Consider the following 18,612-nt stretch of genomic DNA (forward strand, 5'->3'; position numbering starts at 1 on the left):
AAAAAAAAAAAAAATTATATAGTAAAACAATGGAACTCGTGGCTCTCTCTCTCTCTCTCTCTCTCTCTATTCACAATGGAGCTTCAACTCCGAGTTCTGGACATGCTAATACTTCTACAAACAAAGGCAGGCATTTTTACAGACTTAAGAATATATACAAACAAGGATTTTCTTTCCTTTTCCTCATCTTTTCGTCAGTTGAAGGAGTGTTAGGGGAGACAAAAATTCCTCCAACTTCCTCTGATCTTTCTAATAACGGAGGAAACATGCTCATGAAAAATTCTTAAAGACTGCCATGCTATGAAGGGTTCTCATGAAGCCAGAAGCTATCAGGATCTTGACTGAAAAGAGAAGGATCTGTTATCTCCAGGTTTGCGATGTGCCAGTCAACGAAGCGAGCTTGTAGAGACTTGACTAAAAGAAGGATACTAGGCAGAACCCACCAGTTGTCACCTTCCCTGTTTGCCAAAAATGATCCACAAACATAAAACATCTAACAACGAAAACAGCCCAGGAAACAAAAATACTAGTAAAAATCAGCTTGTTCTAATTCTCTGTTAGCTTGGTTCCAGGATCAAGCTCTCTTGGCAAATTTAAACCACAGAGGAGAGGAAGTTTACTATCCAATGTTAAAAGGGTTCTCCATACTATCTTAATACAAATGATGTGAAGATAATTAAAGTTTGTAACCAGTTGTGCTCTAGCCACTCCAGACACACTCAAATTTTCTTTACCCCCAGGAGGATGTGACGGTAATATATAAGGTGAAATAACTCATCTCCTTGGTGAATCTAAGACCACATTGTATCTTAACCACCAAGGCAAACCCGATCAGGATGATTTTTATGCTATCACCTGAAATTTCTTATGCATTGTCTTTGTTTATATCATTGTACCATAGTAGTCTTGCCCTATCTCAATCTTTTATCATATGATCAATGAACAATTTGAATAGTCCCAACAGAAGTCCGGTTTCCTAAATGGTTTAATATATTTTGGCTTGATAGTGGATGCTAAACTTGATCAAGATGGCTTGGGGAGCATTTGAGCAATAAGTGGATAGTTTTCATAATCATGCTTCGGCTTGATCTCTTGGACTAGGTTTAAGCACAATAATTGTCTAACTGCATGCTGTCATGTTAGTAATAACCTCTAGAATCAACCAGGTTTTCGCATTTTGTATAATGCATGACCAGTCCAAAAAACATTGGTCCTACTGTAATATCTATTGGATAGGGCTTTTAATTCTTCGGGTCTCATTTGTAACGGGCTGAATTATAGCCCAATAGTAGAAGTCTAAATGGATGCACGTAAATATATATTTTAATTACTAGCGAAGCAGGTGAGAGATTGGTTTAGGATTTATAATAGTATTTGTTATAGCCTTACAGGGATCTTGTGGGGCCCATTCCTTAGCTCTGAGAAATTTGTCTTGAGTATCCTATTAGACTTTGGGGTTTTACTAGTTGACTTAAGACTCCTAATATTAGTTTCTAAGTTAGTTTAATTATTTTAGTAAACTAGATATTAGGAGGATTCTATTTTTTATTATTATTGGATTTTATATACATGTAAAATCCCCTCCCTTACATGTAGAATTGAATAAAGAATTTGGATTTGAATTGTGTAGCTAAGAAGGCTCCCTCCCTCTCTCTACACTACTTTCTATTTTACTGTTCATGGGTACTGTTCACTGTCCCAAAACAGCCCTCTTATCTCCTCTTTCTTCTCTTCATTACTCTCTTTAGGCTCCCTCCCTCTCTGTTCACTACTATCTTTACTGTTCATGGGCCATGGCTACTGTTCACAGTCCCAAAACAGCCCTCTTATCTCTTTTCTTTCTTCTCTTCATTACTCTCTCTTTCCTCATCATAGGCTACTGGAATATCAAAACTAGAAAGCTTTTAGCCCTTGGTATATCAGAAAAATATTTCGGATATGGATCTGTGGAGCACAGCCTATCTTATCTTTGATTCCTAATCTGGAATCTCGATTAGCTGCTGGATCACCATAATAGGTAGTTTTCAGTAAATTGAAAGGACTAGGGACATCAAAGAGTTGGAACTAGACACTTCACAGCATTTTTGGTAAAGATAAAAGAAGCTTTACTGGAAGCTGAATTAGACATCCAAATGAACAAGCCTAAGCAAGCTCTTTCTCATTTCTAAAACCCAAAAATTGCCTAACATAACAGTTGACTCCAGGAGAAGGTCTCTGGCAAAAGAGATCCAAAGTGAAACACCTTGTATCTTCCATGCTTATGTGTCTCGCAAAATAAATCTATCATCGCTTGTATCTGGTATGTGAACGATACCATGCCTGAAGAGTAAGGCAGTTATTAACAAAATAATCTTTATTTATTACAAAGTGACAGACGTAATGATTAATAATGTCCCATTTACATAATATGGTAGATGCTTGGGACCAAGTTACTATTCTTTCTTTCTTTCTCACTCAGTTTGAAATGGAGTCATACCCACCTTTCGAAGGTATATTTGCTTGTATATCCATGTCTAAGTTTCCTCTTACATAAAAATCAGTAAAATTCATACAATATAAGCATAGCTAGAATTTTCTTTTGCATGTGAAGCTACAAATCGTCATTGCTCAAGTGAATGTTCTTCCAGTTTTCACAAATTTCTCCTTAATAATAAGTTCGAATGACCAAAGTAGAAGTTAAGAGTGGACCTTCTGAGCTTCCATGCATTTGCCTTTTCAGGTGGGAGAGGAGAGGAAAATCCATAATGTAAGATTCCTGAAAAGAAAGTTACAGCCTGCAAGATCACCACAATGACCTGGTTAGAGAGGCAAAATTGCAATAGTATTTCATCAAGATGAACAGCTGCAAAGTATAAGCACATTAAACTGCAAAACATATCTATATCAACATGTTTTCAGTCTGAAAAGTTATTGACAGTTTGACACATTCTAATCTGTGTGGCTTCTATGACTGACTGAGTAGTTATAGAAGTTATCAAGTTCCAAGTAACAACCCTACAAATAATTTTGCAGGGCTGGTCTTTAATGCCACAAATTCTGAATTTTTGGATTATGGTACTTCAGAGGTAAAATATTAACATCCGTATCATAGTATAAATCCATCAGAAAAATCTGTAACACTAAGTTATATTCACAAGCTAGATCTAATCTGAAAGCTTTATTTAGGAAATTACTACGAGTATCTTGTTCTCATTTATTATTTAAATGCTATCTATCAAGGTGTCAAGTATCGGTATCAGTCAGCATATCAAGAGGGAAGTTTTAAGAGTGGGATCACAGAGACCCTAAGAGATGTAAGATATGCTGAAAATACGAATGGAAACACCTGAGAAATGCATCAAGATGCTTAGGATGCATGCTAAATACTGTTTCAAAGTATAACACATCATATTTAAGTAATAATTAGGTCTAAGCAAAGAATGTTATTATTAGGTGGTCGGACCCAATATTCACCATATGGGGGAGAGGTGCTGCATAGGTTGAGGTGCCAGCATTCTGCGGTCTCTTTCTTTGTACAGGTGTTCTCTTTTTCTTTTTTTTTTTTTTGGCATAAGTATTACAACTCTAACTTGAATTATATTGCCCTCAATGCTTTCTATCTTGTCCCATGGAAGAGAAGGGGCTCTAATATCTTGGTGCATATAATTAAGGACATATATGAGGGAGTGGTGACAAGTGTCAAAACGACAAAAGGCCAAAACAGTGAATTACCAATTACAATTGGATTACACCAAGGATCTACCCTAAGCCCTTATCTGGTCTGGCTCATCATGGATGAGTTAACCAAACACATCCAAGATCAGGTCCCGTGGTGTATGTTATTCACTGACAATATTGTTCTAATACATGAGACAATGGAAGGGATTAACACCAAATTACAGCTATGGACGTCAAGCTTAGAACCAAGAGGTTTTATGATAAGAAGAACAAAGACAAAGTATATGATGTGTCCCTTTAGTTAAGCTAGGAGAAGTGATGAGGTGATGAATCTTGCAAACTAGGAGCTACCACAGCGAGACTATTTTAAATACTTGGGATCAATCATAAGCAAAGAAGGGGACATAGAGGATGATGTGTCCCACAGAATTAAAGTGGGCTGGATGAAGTAGAGAAGTGCGTCGGGAGTGTTATGTAACAAACGTATGCCGATAAAACTCAAGGAAAAATTCTACATGACAGCAATACGACCAGCAGCTATGACTTATAGGGCGGAGTGTTGGGCAGTTAAGAAGAGCAATTTGAATAAATTGGGTGTAGCAGAGATAAGAATGTTATATGGGATATGCGGCAAGACCAATAGGGATAAAGTAAGGAATGATTGTATTAGAAACAAAACTTGGGTCTCACCGATTCAGGACAAGCTTCGATAGAGCCGGTTGAGGTAGTATAGTCATGTTCAACGGAGAACTATGGATGCCCCAGTTAAGAAAAGTGACCAGGTTCATATAGAAGGTTCCAAAAGAGGTAGGGGCAGACCTAAAATGGCTAGTGATGAAGTGGTAACGAAAGATATGCACATGGCAAGGTTCAAGCTATCAGGTTTAGACCCTTGGGGAGACCAAAATTTCGGGCGAAACCTGGGAAATTTTGAGGAAACCAGGGAATTTTTCCCGGTTGGGTGGAAACCTTAGTTTCAACCCCCAAAATGGGTTTTTTTGCCCTTTTTTTTTTTGTGTAAATCCTATTTTAGACATTTCTAATACATTCATACAATAGTTTCATAGAAAAAACACAAAAATTCATACTTGTGGGGTGAACCAAAAGTTTGGTAATGTACGTTGATGTCGTTGACTGAAAGTCTGAAACTATACAACATAAGTCTACACTATATATAGTCTACAATCTACATAAGTACATAATACATAATACAAAGGATCCAAAATAAATAACAATATTATATCATAATGAGTTATCTCTCAACACTCAATAGTCAACAGTCAATAGTCAACAATCAACACTCAACACTCAACACTCAAGGCACAACTAACATATAAAAAAATTTACATCATACTACTCTATTTACAACTATATTCTATTAGAAAAAATTATTTTTGGGGAAGATGGGACTTGCCCTTTTAGTCCAAGCTGTCTCCCTTAGGTACATTTTGCAAGATCCAAGCTTAGATTGAAGTTTTTTTGCCACAAGGGGGAAATCTTGAGTGTCTCCCCAAGTTTCCTACTTCATAGAGAAAAAATAAAGGGAGAGGGTGGTCGAATTTTTTAGAATAGAAGACTTGGTTTCCCTTAAAAGCATTTTATATAACGGCCTGGTTTGACCCAACCATTTGGTTTAGTCAAAATGTGGGAATTTTTGTTGAAACATGTCGAGACCTATGATTTTTTAACGTCACATGCTATATGGTATCGGAGTCCTAGGATACCATCGAAAATGCGGGAATTTTCGTTGAAACATGTCGAAACCTGTGACTTTTTAAAGTCACATGCTATATGGTATCAGAGTCTTGGGATACCGTCGAAACATTGAACCATGGCATATGGTAGGGCTGGATTCTAGACTTTTGTGGAGGACAAGGACCCGCGTAGCCGACCCCTTGTAGGAGATGTTCCTAAGATGCTGTTCTATCTACTGCTAAGACTTATTTCTTTTACCGCCTTCTACTTCCTTCTTCTAATTTTTTTATTTTGTATTTCTATTACTTTGCTGAACATATTGGATCCATGTAGCCGTCCCCATTAATTTGGGATAAGGTTATGATTGTTGTTGTAGAAAGAACTCCATAAATCCAATCGAGTCTCTTTGCGTGAAAACCAATGTATTAACCCACATCCTGTCTGATAGAGTTATTGATGTAGGACTGCTAAGGTTTCAGATTCATAATGCTAAACTACAAGGGAATTTGGTGGGAAAGAGAGTAAGATTTATCAAGGGTTTAACCAAGAAAAATTAGGAGAGAATAAGAAATAAGTTACTGTTACGGGATTGCAAACAGTACACACGAAAAGTAACCATGAACAGCAAAATTAGATAAAAGGAGAAAAGTAGAGAAAACTGAGATAGAAGAGAAGCCCATACCCATGTAATTACACACATTACAATGAAATGACCGACATTGCAAGCCCATACCCATGTATCATCAAAACTGCCATTGTTTTGGACTTGCATCTACATCAGTCAGTAATCCAAAGCCCCATTTTTATAAATGTAACCTGAATTACAGTGTAGTTGAAGTTTTAAACTCAATATGGAAATGGAATCCAATTGAAGTTTAAGATCAACCTTGGAATCAAGAGGTTTTATGATAAGTAGAATAATTTAAGATGGTCTGGACCTCCCTGGTATCCTTCCTCAGTCAAAGCTTTCAACAATTGCTTGAACGACATGGCAATAAATGATTTACGATGGTCTGGTGGTGAAGCTCACCTGGCACAACTAATGAAGTGGTTCAGATAGAATTGCCTGTAAAGTTGACAAAATCCTGGTGAACGAAGCCTGGCTAGCTTCTTTCCCTTCCCCCCATATCTCCTTTGACGTCCCTGGTATCTTTGACCATTCAGTCCCATCTCCCTCCATGTCAAACCGTATATCTCCTCTGATCCCAGCATCTGGAAGCCTGGCTAGCTTCTTTCCCTTCTTCCCATGTCTCCTTTTGACCTCCCTGGTATCTTTGACCATATAGTCCCATCTCCCTCCATGTCAAGACTTATATCTCCTCTGATCCCAGCATCTGGATTTTCTCCCCATTATTAGATCTGCTTGGGCTAAGCCAGTTCAAGACTCTCTTGTGCCCTCATTGCCTTCTCCAGAAAGCTTAAAAACGTAAAAAGTGTTCTCAAGCACTAGAACTCCAACTCCTTTCATAATATCACCTTTAGAATCTCTGTTCACAGAGACAAGCTGGCTGCCATTCAGACTAGGCTCCAACTAGGTGTTTATAATCATCCCCTTGCCATCGATGAAAAAGAGGTCTCTCTTTAGCTTTCTTCTTTGATCACCCAAGAAGAGAGTTTCCCTAGGAAAAAATCTAGAATTAAGTGGCTGGAGCTCGGAGACTCCAACTCGGCCCATTTCCACAGATTTTTTAAGCCATATCAAATGCCAATTCCATTTCTATGCTAACAGCTAGAGACGCTCCCTGCTTCATTTTTAGAGAGCATTAAATCCGAGACTGTAAACTACTTTAAGGAGATTTTCAACCCTCTTTCCTCCTCCTAGGCCCCCTCCCCTCCCCAGAGTCTGCTAAAAATTTCATCCCCAATCATCTCTTACCCCATGTTCAAGCCATTCCCTTTGGTGATGAAATCTTGTTTGCAATCCACTCCGGCACTCCCATAAGTCTAACAAAGCCCACGGCTCAGATGGTTTCAGTATAGGTTTCTTCTCCTGTTGGAACATCATCGGTGGAGACCTCATCAAGGACATTATAAGCTTTTTCTATGAACCCAATCAAATTCAAGGAGTGAACCACACCTTCCTTTGCCTCATCCCCAAGAATGAGGTAGCTTCCTCCATATTTGATTTTAGGCCCATCTCTCTCTGCACCTTCTTTACAAATTCATTTCCAAAATTCTTGCAAATCGCCTCCATCTTATCGTTGATTCCCTTGTTAGTCCCAACTAGTCCACTTTTATCGCTGGGAGGAGCAACTCTGACAACATTATCTTGTGTCATGAGATTGCCTGAGGATTTGATAGAAATCCCCACTCCCTCATTGGCCTTCTCAACATTGACATCCATAAAGCTTTTGATTACATCATATGGATCCTCATCTCCGAAGTATTGATTTAGATGTCTTCCCCTCTTATTTTTGTTCATTGGATTCACTCTTGTATCTCCTCCCCTTGATTCTCCATCCTCGTCAATGGTATCCCTGCCGATTATTTTTTCCTCCACGGTGAGCAATAGGCATTCACCAAGGTTGCTCCCTTTCCCCCTTTCCTCTTATCCCTTGGCCTTGAGGTCCTCTTTAGATCCATCCAGTCTGACACCAACCTTCATCTCATCTTCCCCCTCCCCAAATGTAAAGCCCTAAAAATCACCCATTTTGCCTTTGCCGATGATCTCATGATTTTCTCAAAAGCTGATTCCCCCTCATCGAGTCTATCATGTCTTCGCTATACCCCTTTGAATCGATGTCTGGCCTCCACATCAACCTCCTCAAATCCCACATCTTTCTTGTTGGAGTCTTTGATGCTACCAAAGCTCACCTCCTTAAGTTGACTGGTTTTTCCTTTGGCTCCCTCTCAATTCAATACCTTATCCTCCCCCTTATCACTACAAGACTGTGAGCCCACCACTACACCCCCATGTTGGATCTTATGAAAAGAAAAAAAAAGCTCCAACTTTGGAAAGGCAAGCTCCTCTCCTATGCGTGGCACCGTGAGCTTGTCAAATCTACACTCCAATCTTGTTACCTATACTGGTCTGGTGTCTTCATGCTTCCCCAATCTACCATCAAGGTTGTGGAATCTCCCACCTCCATCTTGCAGCCCCCCTTATTGCTGTGGTTGTATTACCTTTTTGAGGCTTTGTTCTTGTTCCCCTTTCCCTTCGGACTCCTTGTATATTCCTTCTCTCTTCTTTGGTAATGAATTCTTATTGTTCACAAAAAAAAAGGTAAAAAAAAAGATAATTAGAACGAAGACAGAGTTTATGATATGTAACTTTAGTCACAGGACGACGGAAAATGAAATGGTGAAGATTGAAGAGAGAGGTCAAAGTGGTCATTTTAGGTATCGATGGTCAACTATAAACACAGAAGGGAATATAAATAAGCTATGTGTAGCAAAGATGAGGATGTTAATGTGCGGCAAAACTAGGAAGGATAAAGTAAGGAATGACTAAATTAGGGCTGTTTTCGGAGTTGCTTTGATCATGATAAGCTCTGAGAACGTCATTTGAGGTGATATGACCATGTTCAACAGAGGCCTATGTATGCACCAATATCAGATTGAAGAAACTAAAAGAGCTCAGGGCAGGCCTAAAATGACCATAGGAGTAGTGCGGAAAGGCATGCATAGTTTAGGTCTTATCCCAAGTATGACCTCGAATAGATCTGAATTCAGATTGGAGGGCAAGAATCCATGTACCCAATCCCATTAGGTGAGATTTTACTGATTTGTTGTGTTGTGCTCTTTTCCCTTTCCCTTTCCCTTTCCCTTTCCCTTTTACATTCACATTCCTTTTGTTTCTTTGATTGGATCCATGTAGCCGACCCTATTTAGTTGAGATAAAGCTGAGTAGTAGTTGTTATGGAAATGGAATCCAATAAAGAGAACCAAATCCAAATAAATGTAAAAAAAGTGAGATATCGAAAAAAAAAAAGTTAACAAATGTAAAAGTCTTAATATTGCATTCCTATTTTCTTTACAATTGTCTCCAAGAATAGCTTTATTTGTCAGCCTGTTGGAGGAAGAAGAATAAGAACAAATTCTTAAAATAAAAGAGTAGAAGAAACATTAGTCAAGAGGTGGTTTAGATCAATTTTGTTAAAGACAGCTAGGTGGGCTAGCACTTGGGGAAGCTTCTCTAGGGATCATGATTGACTATTTTATAAGGAATCGGAATTTAGTGGCACCTTTGTCAGTGGTCCCAATGCAGATCCAGCATCTGGGTATTCCCCATTTCCCCTTCCTCCAAAATCGTTAGTTTGAATCAGTTATCTTGGCAAGCCAGCCCTGGTAAGGGTGAGGTTCGGGAACCATGAACAGAATATCATGCTGGTGTTTCCAGTTCTATTGATATGGTAAGCGTATTAGAGCTGAGTTTAAGGTGGTTATAACATTTTGGAAGTTTCCCTATATGCTTGGCTAGATTTTCTGATTGAAGGTGATTCACTGGTAGTTAGGGTGTCGAATAAATCTTCACTTTATAAGGATAGCCAGGCATTACTGCTCTAAAATGTACTCCATCTCCTCTTTTTCTTGAACGATGCTAATGAGTTACTGGGGGAAAGGGGGAGGGGCTAATAGGCATTTATGTATTTGATTTCTTAACGGACTGACATATGAGAGTATTGTCCTTTGGCCCTTCTTGTAGCTGTAGCATATGATTCCTACCTGTCTCTGTTTTCTCCCACAATAAAATCTCTTGGTTATTAAAGGTGAAAAAAAAAAAAAAAAAACAAAATGGCCCGAGACTCTGATAGGCATATTAGCACAAGCAATGGACAGAAATAATCCGTGAAATGCTTCATGATATCCAGACCAGATCTCTAAATTTTTTTTAGTCCTTTAGTAACTAATCAAATGTCAAAGATTTATCTAAGAAAGAGGGGGAAGGGGGGAAAAAAAGAAACCCTAACCATCAGAAGGTGTGTTAGACATAAAACAAACAGAATTAAACAACAGAAGCAGAGGGTGGGCCTACAAGAAATATTGCGTTGAATATGGTCATGAAAAAAGTATATTGCTTATATATAACATCCAGAAACATGGGAGAGTTTTGACACTTCTCACATGTATTTTGTTCAGAAAGTAATGATGTTAGCAAAAGCTTCAACTTACAATATTAGACAGAGAGGTAGCATTCCACAATGCATAAACACGAGCAAGTGCAGCTCTTCTAAGTCCTTGACTGAAAAGAGCATTCAGACCAGCAGGAAAGGTAGAAAGCAAGGATAAAGGAAGAACAAGCAAAACAGCAAGGAAAGACCCAAGAGAAATCCAGTAGAATTGAAGCAATGTAAGGAGAGTGACAGTAAGATCTCCTAAGAGCATGATACAGATCATAAGCTGCAGGGTATCCTGGAACATATTGATATCCAAATTTTCAGTTAGTTAAATAAAACTCTTCTAAATAAAATGAATATAGAACTATGTAATACCATCTGATTACCTGATGACCAACAGGTCTTGTGTTGTGCAAAAAACGAGAAAATGGGAAGAGAAAGTCCCTTCTATAATCCAAGGATTTCGAGGTAACTTCATTTATAATCCCTCCATTCATTCCTCCAGTTATCCTCTTACGGGACAATGCCTGGCTGATGTATGACTGACTCTGTTGCAACTGCTTAACGGTCTTATCTGTGACCATGGCACTTTTCCTGATATTTTAATCAACAAATAATAAAGGTGTCGATTAATCACCATAAGTCAAATAACAGAAAAATAAAAATAAAATAAAATAAATACTACTATTGAAATTAGACATGGTCACATGCATCAATGGCATGATAAAGGTAAGTCGCCCATCAAAAGTATGGACAACCTTCAAGAAATGTAACAAGTTCCATCCTTCAAATTCTTTACAGTTCAAGCTACTCCACATGCTGGGGAGAATATTTATCAAACTCTCTATAGTTTTGCATCCACCATGAGCTCCACAAAGTGGCTGGAAGAGCTGCCAATGAGTTTTTTCCCCCTCACTGAATCCTCAAAACTGCCACCCACAACACTCCAGCAAGCACTTAACAGTTCATTCCAATAAACCTAAAGACTTGGTTCCACACTCCAAAAGCAAAACAACTACTAAGGACAAAGTGATGCACATTTTCTACTGTCAAAAGCCACATAAAACAAAATCTTGGATGACCTCCAGTAATCAAATGATTTAAATTAGAATGCTCTCCTTGAATGCAAGCCACATAAACTGAACAGGCCTTCATAATGAGACTTGATAGAGAATTTCCCTGAACTGTTAAACACCAAATCCATTTATCACTCCTGCTGATATTTGGTCTGCAAAATACAAGTAAATTTGATGTATGAACCAACAAAACCATTCGCAGCATTCAGATTTATTCTCAAAGAAGGCTACAAAAAGTAACATCATGCCCTGACAGATCCCAATATCGGCTGACCAGCACATCTTTCTCTGAATGCGAAGTTGAAAAGAAAAGGTAAAGACGATCCGTTTGTATTTGTGGTACAAGCAACAGTGGAGGTCAAGAAGAAAAGGGAGAAAGATGGAAGCAGAGAAGGAAGAAGAAGATGAGAGGAATGAGAAAAGGTCACACAAGAAAAGATGAGAGGCATTAGTTGATGCCTCTCACCTATATTCATTCACATCATAGGTGCTAATGTAGATGCTAGTTCAGCTAAGAACCAAACCAACTCTACAGGAGGATCTGTGGAGAGGATATGTGCTTTAATTTCTGCAAAGAGTGAGGTACCTGCAAAAAAGATGTTAGAAATAGGGGACCAAGGGAGAAGCTGTTGCTTATAGATAAGACATTGGGGAGTCCATCGGAGAGGAAGGTGGCGAAGAATATCAAACCCGATGATGAGGTCTTTGCCTGGAAAATGGGTTCCTAGGACTGTATGGGTTATAGACAAGGTTGGGAGAAGTTGGATTTTATGGGTTGTCGAGGATCGATACACCAATGTCCAGCAATTAATTCACCTCTTTGAACAGTCTTTAACGGATCAATAAATTTCAGAATAGAACACTAACCGGAATTGATTGGAAGTGAAAAAAAAAAAAAGGTTAGAATGATAGATTTGGATTAAGCCTCTCACTCTCTCCTGTGCCTCTTACCCACTCATAGGCATCTCACCCAAACTCACAGCATCTCACAAAGATGGCCTACAACCAACTCTCTTTTTCTTGTTAATCAACTTGTCTCAAAGCTTACAATGGTTGGCTTTAAATAGGCTAAGCCAAAACCTTATATTTTTAAGGAAATAAATAACAACAATGAAAGAAACAAGAAAAACAAAACCAAGTAAAAAAGGAAACTTCTTCTTCCTAAAGACTTCCTAAACTCAACTTAATTACTTGCTTGACAAGAAGAAATAGAACTAAGTAGGAAACAAATCGATTCACTTTGTCTTTCTGTGCAAGGCTTGACTAAAGACAAAAAAACTTCCAAAGATAGAAACTATAAAAGTAGAAATTTAAACTAAAGAAGTAGCAACTATTATACCCATCAAGATCCACCAAATCTCTACCAAAACAGAACCACATCACTGTTCACGAGAACAGTGTTGCATGAACAGCTACCGTGGTGGTCATGTGAACAGTTTTTTTTCTTTCGGAATTTGATTCTCGTCCTCTTCTTCTTCATGATATGATCTACATCAGGTGCCTTACTAACACCCAATACACATGGGCTCTTATTTCACATTCTATTTCCCATTCTACCCTTACAATATGGACTCTAGACAGTGAGACAGTCCAACTGCATGGTCAATTGTGATGGTAAGACTATCTTCCTAAAGTATGGAGAAGCATCCAAGTAGAAAAAGTATGCAGTGTATATATACAAGTTGCTTAAAGATGTTACGAGGAGTTGGTGCCACAGAATGTTGTACAAGTGGTGACGGGCAATGGGAGTAACTTTAAGAAGGCAAGGGTAAGATTGATGAACATGCACAGCAAGATCTACCTCTTTTGGATACCATGTCTAGCTCATCGCATTGACCTCATGCTTAAGGAACATGGGGACAAGATCCCTAGTAAAAGGGTGCGGTCAAGCGGGGAAGACAATTGACCACATTTGTTTATCAGCATGGATTTTCTTTACATTTATTGAGGGAGAATCACGACGGAGATTTAGTGCGGCATGACATAACTCAATTTGCCACCAACTACATTTCATTGAAGAGATTTTGGACAAAGATGGTTGGCTTGAGGTCCATGTTTTCTAGTGAGGAGTGTTTAGTTGTAGGGAGTTGGGTTTGCCAAGGGTTAAGGCACCACAGCAAAACATCTCTGGGGACCAATTTTGGCAGAACTTGAAGGAAGTCCTACAATTAGAGCCAGTGGTAAGGGTACTGAAGATGGTAGACACAGAAGAAGCTTACCTTGCCACACTTGTTTGCTGCCATGGAGCTAATAACATATAGCGTAAGAGCTGCAATACCTTGAGGTGGGAAGGTGTACCTGAAAATTATTGAGGACCGATGGGAGAAGCACTTGATGCATCCACTGCATAGAGTAGCTTAGTTTTATAAGTTTAGTTGAGGATATTTTAGTTAATTTACATTCCATTTACATATTCATAAGCACTGACAAGTTATTTATGTAATTATCAGAATACTATCTCAATCCCGGGTATCTCTACAAGCATTGATTTAAATGAATCAATGCTAGAAGAAGCGGAAAATGTGGTGGCCATATTGGAGCCTAATGCAAGTGTACAGAGAAATGCAATAATGAGGCCAGACTTGGTAGTCACGACTTTATAAGGACTGTAATTGCTCAATTTTGTAATAATGAAAAGCATGTTTGAAATGTGCATAGATAAAGAACTTCAGGGATGCTCTAGGGAGTTTCAGTGGTTCATCTGCAATGGCTGCTAGAGAACCCACAGACCCTGGTAGGTCCACTGCATTATTCATAATATTGTCTCCATTGAATTCGTATATCTATGAATAATCTTAATATTCTAATATAGGCGAATGATGGGTGCTCTATGGGAAAGACGCACATAACTTGAGAAAGATAGCAATCAAGGTGCTCTCTCAAACTTGTTCCGCCTCCGAATGTGAGTGCAACTGGAGTACATTCTCACTCATCCACTCTAAGGGGCGGAATTAAGTGGAGTGGATTAGAACATGAGATAGAAGATGCAACACATACGCAGCCATGGAAGGTGATAACGATCAAAACGAGCTTGCCAACATTTTCCAAGTTGACTCAAATGACGAGTACCTCTATACCAGTGGATGAAGGATCAGCATGACACTGTAATGGATCAGGTAGGGGCCCAACCCCGAGATAGCAATTTAATGGTTGTTGATGTGTACAAGTATATGTCGTCATGCAAGGGCCATGTTCATTCACAAACGCCCAGACCTTTCGAGTCTTAGGCTGGTGGGGATGATGCGGACCCCGATTGGTCGCTTCTAGTGGTGAAGGTGATGATGGTGGTGGTGATGATGATGGTGGTGATGGCTATGGTGATGCGCGAGAGGTACCACTACCAGGAGCCAGAGCCAGTGTGCTTCACAGGCGAGACTCCATTCACTCATGGCACACGGGATGAGGACCATGGTGAACAAGCACCCCCACCCCACAATGCAAGGTACTCAAGAGGTCCACGATGTAGATTCATACTACCATATGAGGAGGTGTATGACAGCATAGAGTCCATGGACACTGATGTCACGAGCTTGACTAACACTCTTGGAGGTATGAGTATGGAGGATAGTGGTATGCATGGGGCACAATGTCATGCACCATCATATAGATATGGCACGAGAAGTACTGGTTCTCGTACCCTGCCCCCCAGTCATACATGCCGGTGACAGTTCCATAGACACCATCTAGTAGCAATGGCTCTTGCTCGAGTTCTACATGGTTCAGAGATCCATATCCCAGGTTAGGCTACCTCCAATTTGTTGATGAATCCATTTATTTGGCTTTTATCGAGGACTTCGAGCAATTCTTCCACCATACTATGACATGGCCAGCATATGTGATACAGTCGGAGGCTGACTTGGTTTGATTACAGAAGCTTTCTAGTGGTTTTGATCCATTCCGGTACTCATTTCAATATTAGGAGTCTTGGACTATAATATAAGCATATAGGTGACTTATTAGTTGTACTATACTAACATATGCTTTATCAACAACAGCAGCACAAAGCCTTTTCACAACTTAATGGGTCGACTACATGGATCTAATCAAGGACAAAAAAAAAAGAGGATGATAAAAAATAGTGATGGAGTAGAACACAACTAGATGGGGTCTGTTACCTGGATTATAGCCCTCCAATCTGATTCAAGCCCATACTTGGGACAAGGCCTAATTTGTGCATGTCTTTCCTCACTACTTCTCGTATGGACATTTTTGGCCTGCCTCTAGCTCTTTCAAATCCTTCTATCTAGATCAGATCATTCCTTCTTACTGGTGCATCCATTGGCCTCCATTGAAATGGCCATATCATCTCAAACAACTTTCCCGAAGCTTATCATGAATTGGGGCAACTCCCAAATCCGCTCTAATACATTCATTCCTTACCTTATCCTTCCTAGTTTTCCCGCACGTCCATCTCAACATCATCTTTGCTACATATAGCTTATCGATATGCCACTTCTTAACTACCCAACATCCTGCCCTATACATCATTGTTGAGCGTACTACTGTCCTATAGATTTCCTTTAAGTTCTACAAGGACATATCAGTCACAGAAAACTCTAGACACACCTCTCCACTTCGTCCATCCCACTTTAATTCTGTATGACACATCATCTTCTATATCGCCTTCTTTATTTATGATAGATCTCAATGAAATAGTCACTTTTCAATAGTCGTCACATTGTTATCCATTGTAATTTGACTAAATTTACACATCGCATACTCCGTCTTTGTTCTACTTATCTTGAAGCCTCTTGATTCCAAGGTTAATCTTCATCGCTCCAATTTAGCATTGAGCCTTATTTTTGTGTCATCCAATAAAACAATATCGTTCGCAAAAAAATACACCGTGGAACCTCACCTTGAATGCTTTTTGTTAGCTCATCCATAACAAGCGCAAACAGACAAGGGCTTAAAGCTAACCTTGATGAAGCCCAATAGTAATTGAAAATTTGCTATCTTGACCGCCTTTGGTTCTCACACTGGTCACCATGTCAGCAAATTATATCCACATATTTACTCGACACCTTTCTCTTCTCTAGAACATGCCATATTAACTCTCTAGGTACTCTTTCGTAGGCCTTTTCCAGGTCAATAAAGACCACATGGAGGTCCTTCCTCGTAGCTCTATAGGTTTCCATAACTCTCCTGAACAAGTAGATAGCTTATGTTGATGATCTCCTCGGCATATGACCAAATTGGTTATCCGAGACATCAAGTTGATTCCTAATGCTTGTTTAAGTTCTATGACTTGAATTTATATGTGTTCTAGTACTAAAGATTGTGTGGAGTAGGCCATATTAGAAAATGTATACAACATAGACTACCAACCTGGAGTCCGAAATGAAACTACCATTTTGGGTGTGATATTTTTAAAATCTAAGAGTTCCACTATGTTTAGAGGGGGCTAAAATAGGGTGCCCTACAAGTTTCATGACATAATTTGGCCATTTATCCCCCAAAACCAATTATCGAGAATCCCGGAAACAAACACCAAGTTTTGGACGAAATTTCGGTTTCAACTGAAACATTTCGGTTTTGGGCCCAACCGAAACCAGTCTTGAAGCCAAAACCTCTGTAAACAATAGAGAAGAGAAGAGAGAGAGAGGCGATATGGGTAATGGGAGTCCCAATCGATGAGATTGGACTGCCTTGCTTCATTCATTATATAGACTAACAATTACACACTCCTAGTAGGAATAGGAAATATACTCCTAATAGGAATAGAAAGCAATAAATTGGAAACAAATCTAACTCCTAATTCTAATCTACTAACCACTTATAGTTAGACTAGAATACTACCAAGGGGAGTCGTGGCTTGTGCTGGACAGCTGGCCACAACTCCTTTATTTCACGCAATACTTCTAACAACCTCGAACCTTGATCTGATCACCGAAATGGTCAAGCAAAACCATTCGCTGAAACCTGCAGGATTTCGGCCAGGTTGTGGTCGAAATCTGAAATATTTTGGATTCAACTAGACTTCTTGAACCTTGCTATAGCCAAAATCTGTGATATTAACATATGAGCATTCAGAGGGTGCCATATCAATTGACTATGGAGGTTTTTTTTTTTTTTTGTTGGGGGGAGGGGTAAATGGTTACAGTATCAATTAGACCACCTTTCTTTGGGCATGGGGTGCAAAACAATTATAACCCCTACGGAAGCTTTTATCAAAAACAATGTACAAGATGCTGCAGGAATTGTATAGACCATAACTAGCCGTTTAATTGAAGAAAAGTAATATGCAATCTCTCAAAAAAGGTACCTTGGATGTTCAAAATTATTTGTTTCCACTGGAGCAGAATGTGGGGCACTGTGAAGAGAATAATCACCAGTTGACACCAAGATACCCAGCTGGTAATAACCAGAGGCCGTGGCCTGAAACCAACCCAGCTCTATTCTTACTCCATGAAACTCAAGTTGAGGGTTTGCATGACTATTTATCCACTTAATAACTGGAATAAGTGCATAACGGATGGACCCTTGCCTCACTGTCCTTAATTGAGCATTCAAGCCAGCAACCAAGCGATTCCAGATTGTTGGAGGAACATGCTGGGAAAAGACAAGGACATTTTTTTCACATAAGGTATGAACTTAATTGGTGACTCTAGTACCTATTAGATGAAACAAAAACTGGAAGATTCTAACACCTGGCCAAGAAGATTAGTCAGCAACATATCATTGTGAAGATTGTAAGGTGACATATAGCTTCCATCACCACCAAATATGATGCACATGGGGAATCTCTGCTGTATAGTGGAGGCTACATCTAACCGCTTCTCATCTCCACCAAGGAAAAAATCAATGTATGCAACCATTAAATCTAGTGTTGCTCCTACCTGCAATCAAAAGTACTCACAATGAAATACATAATAAATATGAAGAAATTGTAGTAGTTTCATGTATTCCTTTTTTATTTTTAGGAAGGATTCACACAAGAATGGCAGGGACAGGATGAATCCCCAAAAAACACATCATTCATGAAGAGAGGGTGCCTCACAAAATCCACCATTCAGACCGATTCTTAATGGAGGATGGTCAGACATGAAAGAGAATCTTTCTGATATATGAGGTCTCATAGGAATTTTATGTAAACAAGTTTGCCACAGTTGAGAACATATATTAGG

General features: G+C 39.2%; 1 protein-coding gene across 4 annotated transcripts in view; it reads right to left on the minus strand.

The window, feature by feature from the left end:
- Positions 1 to 6: 6 nt before the first annotated feature.
- Positions 7 to 18,612, minus strand: part of LOC122068501 — a 69,943-nt gene continuing 51,337 nt past the window's right edge. For 3 of the 4 annotated variants that reach the window (XM_042632379.1, XM_042632380.1, XM_042632378.1), the window contains 6 exons: positions 18,136 to 18,324; positions 17,751 to 18,037; positions 10,796 to 11,003; positions 10,465 to 10,704; positions 2,689 to 2,774; positions 7 to 458 (listed from right to left, as the gene is read on the minus strand). In XM_042632379.1, the coding sequence (XP_042488313.1) occupies positions 299 to 458; positions 2,689 to 2,774; positions 10,465 to 10,704; positions 10,796 to 11,003; positions 17,751 to 18,037; positions 18,136 to 18,324 (1,170 nt within the window). In that variant the 3' untranslated portion in view covers positions 7 to 298. Of the gene's footprint in view, positions 459 to 2,688; positions 2,775 to 10,464; positions 10,705 to 10,795; positions 11,004 to 17,750; positions 18,038 to 18,135; positions 18,325 to 18,612 lie in introns of those variants that run through there. The other variant, XR_006137129.1, reaches the window with a different exon arrangement.

The sequence above is a fragment of the Macadamia integrifolia genome, unplaced genomic scaffold (genome assembly GCF_013358625.1).
Source record: "Macadamia integrifolia cultivar HAES 741 unplaced genomic scaffold, SCU_Mint_v3 scaffold402, whole genome shotgun sequence".
In the NCBI taxonomy this organism is placed as follows: Eukaryota; Viridiplantae; Streptophyta; class Magnoliopsida; order Proteales; family Proteaceae; genus Macadamia; species Macadamia integrifolia.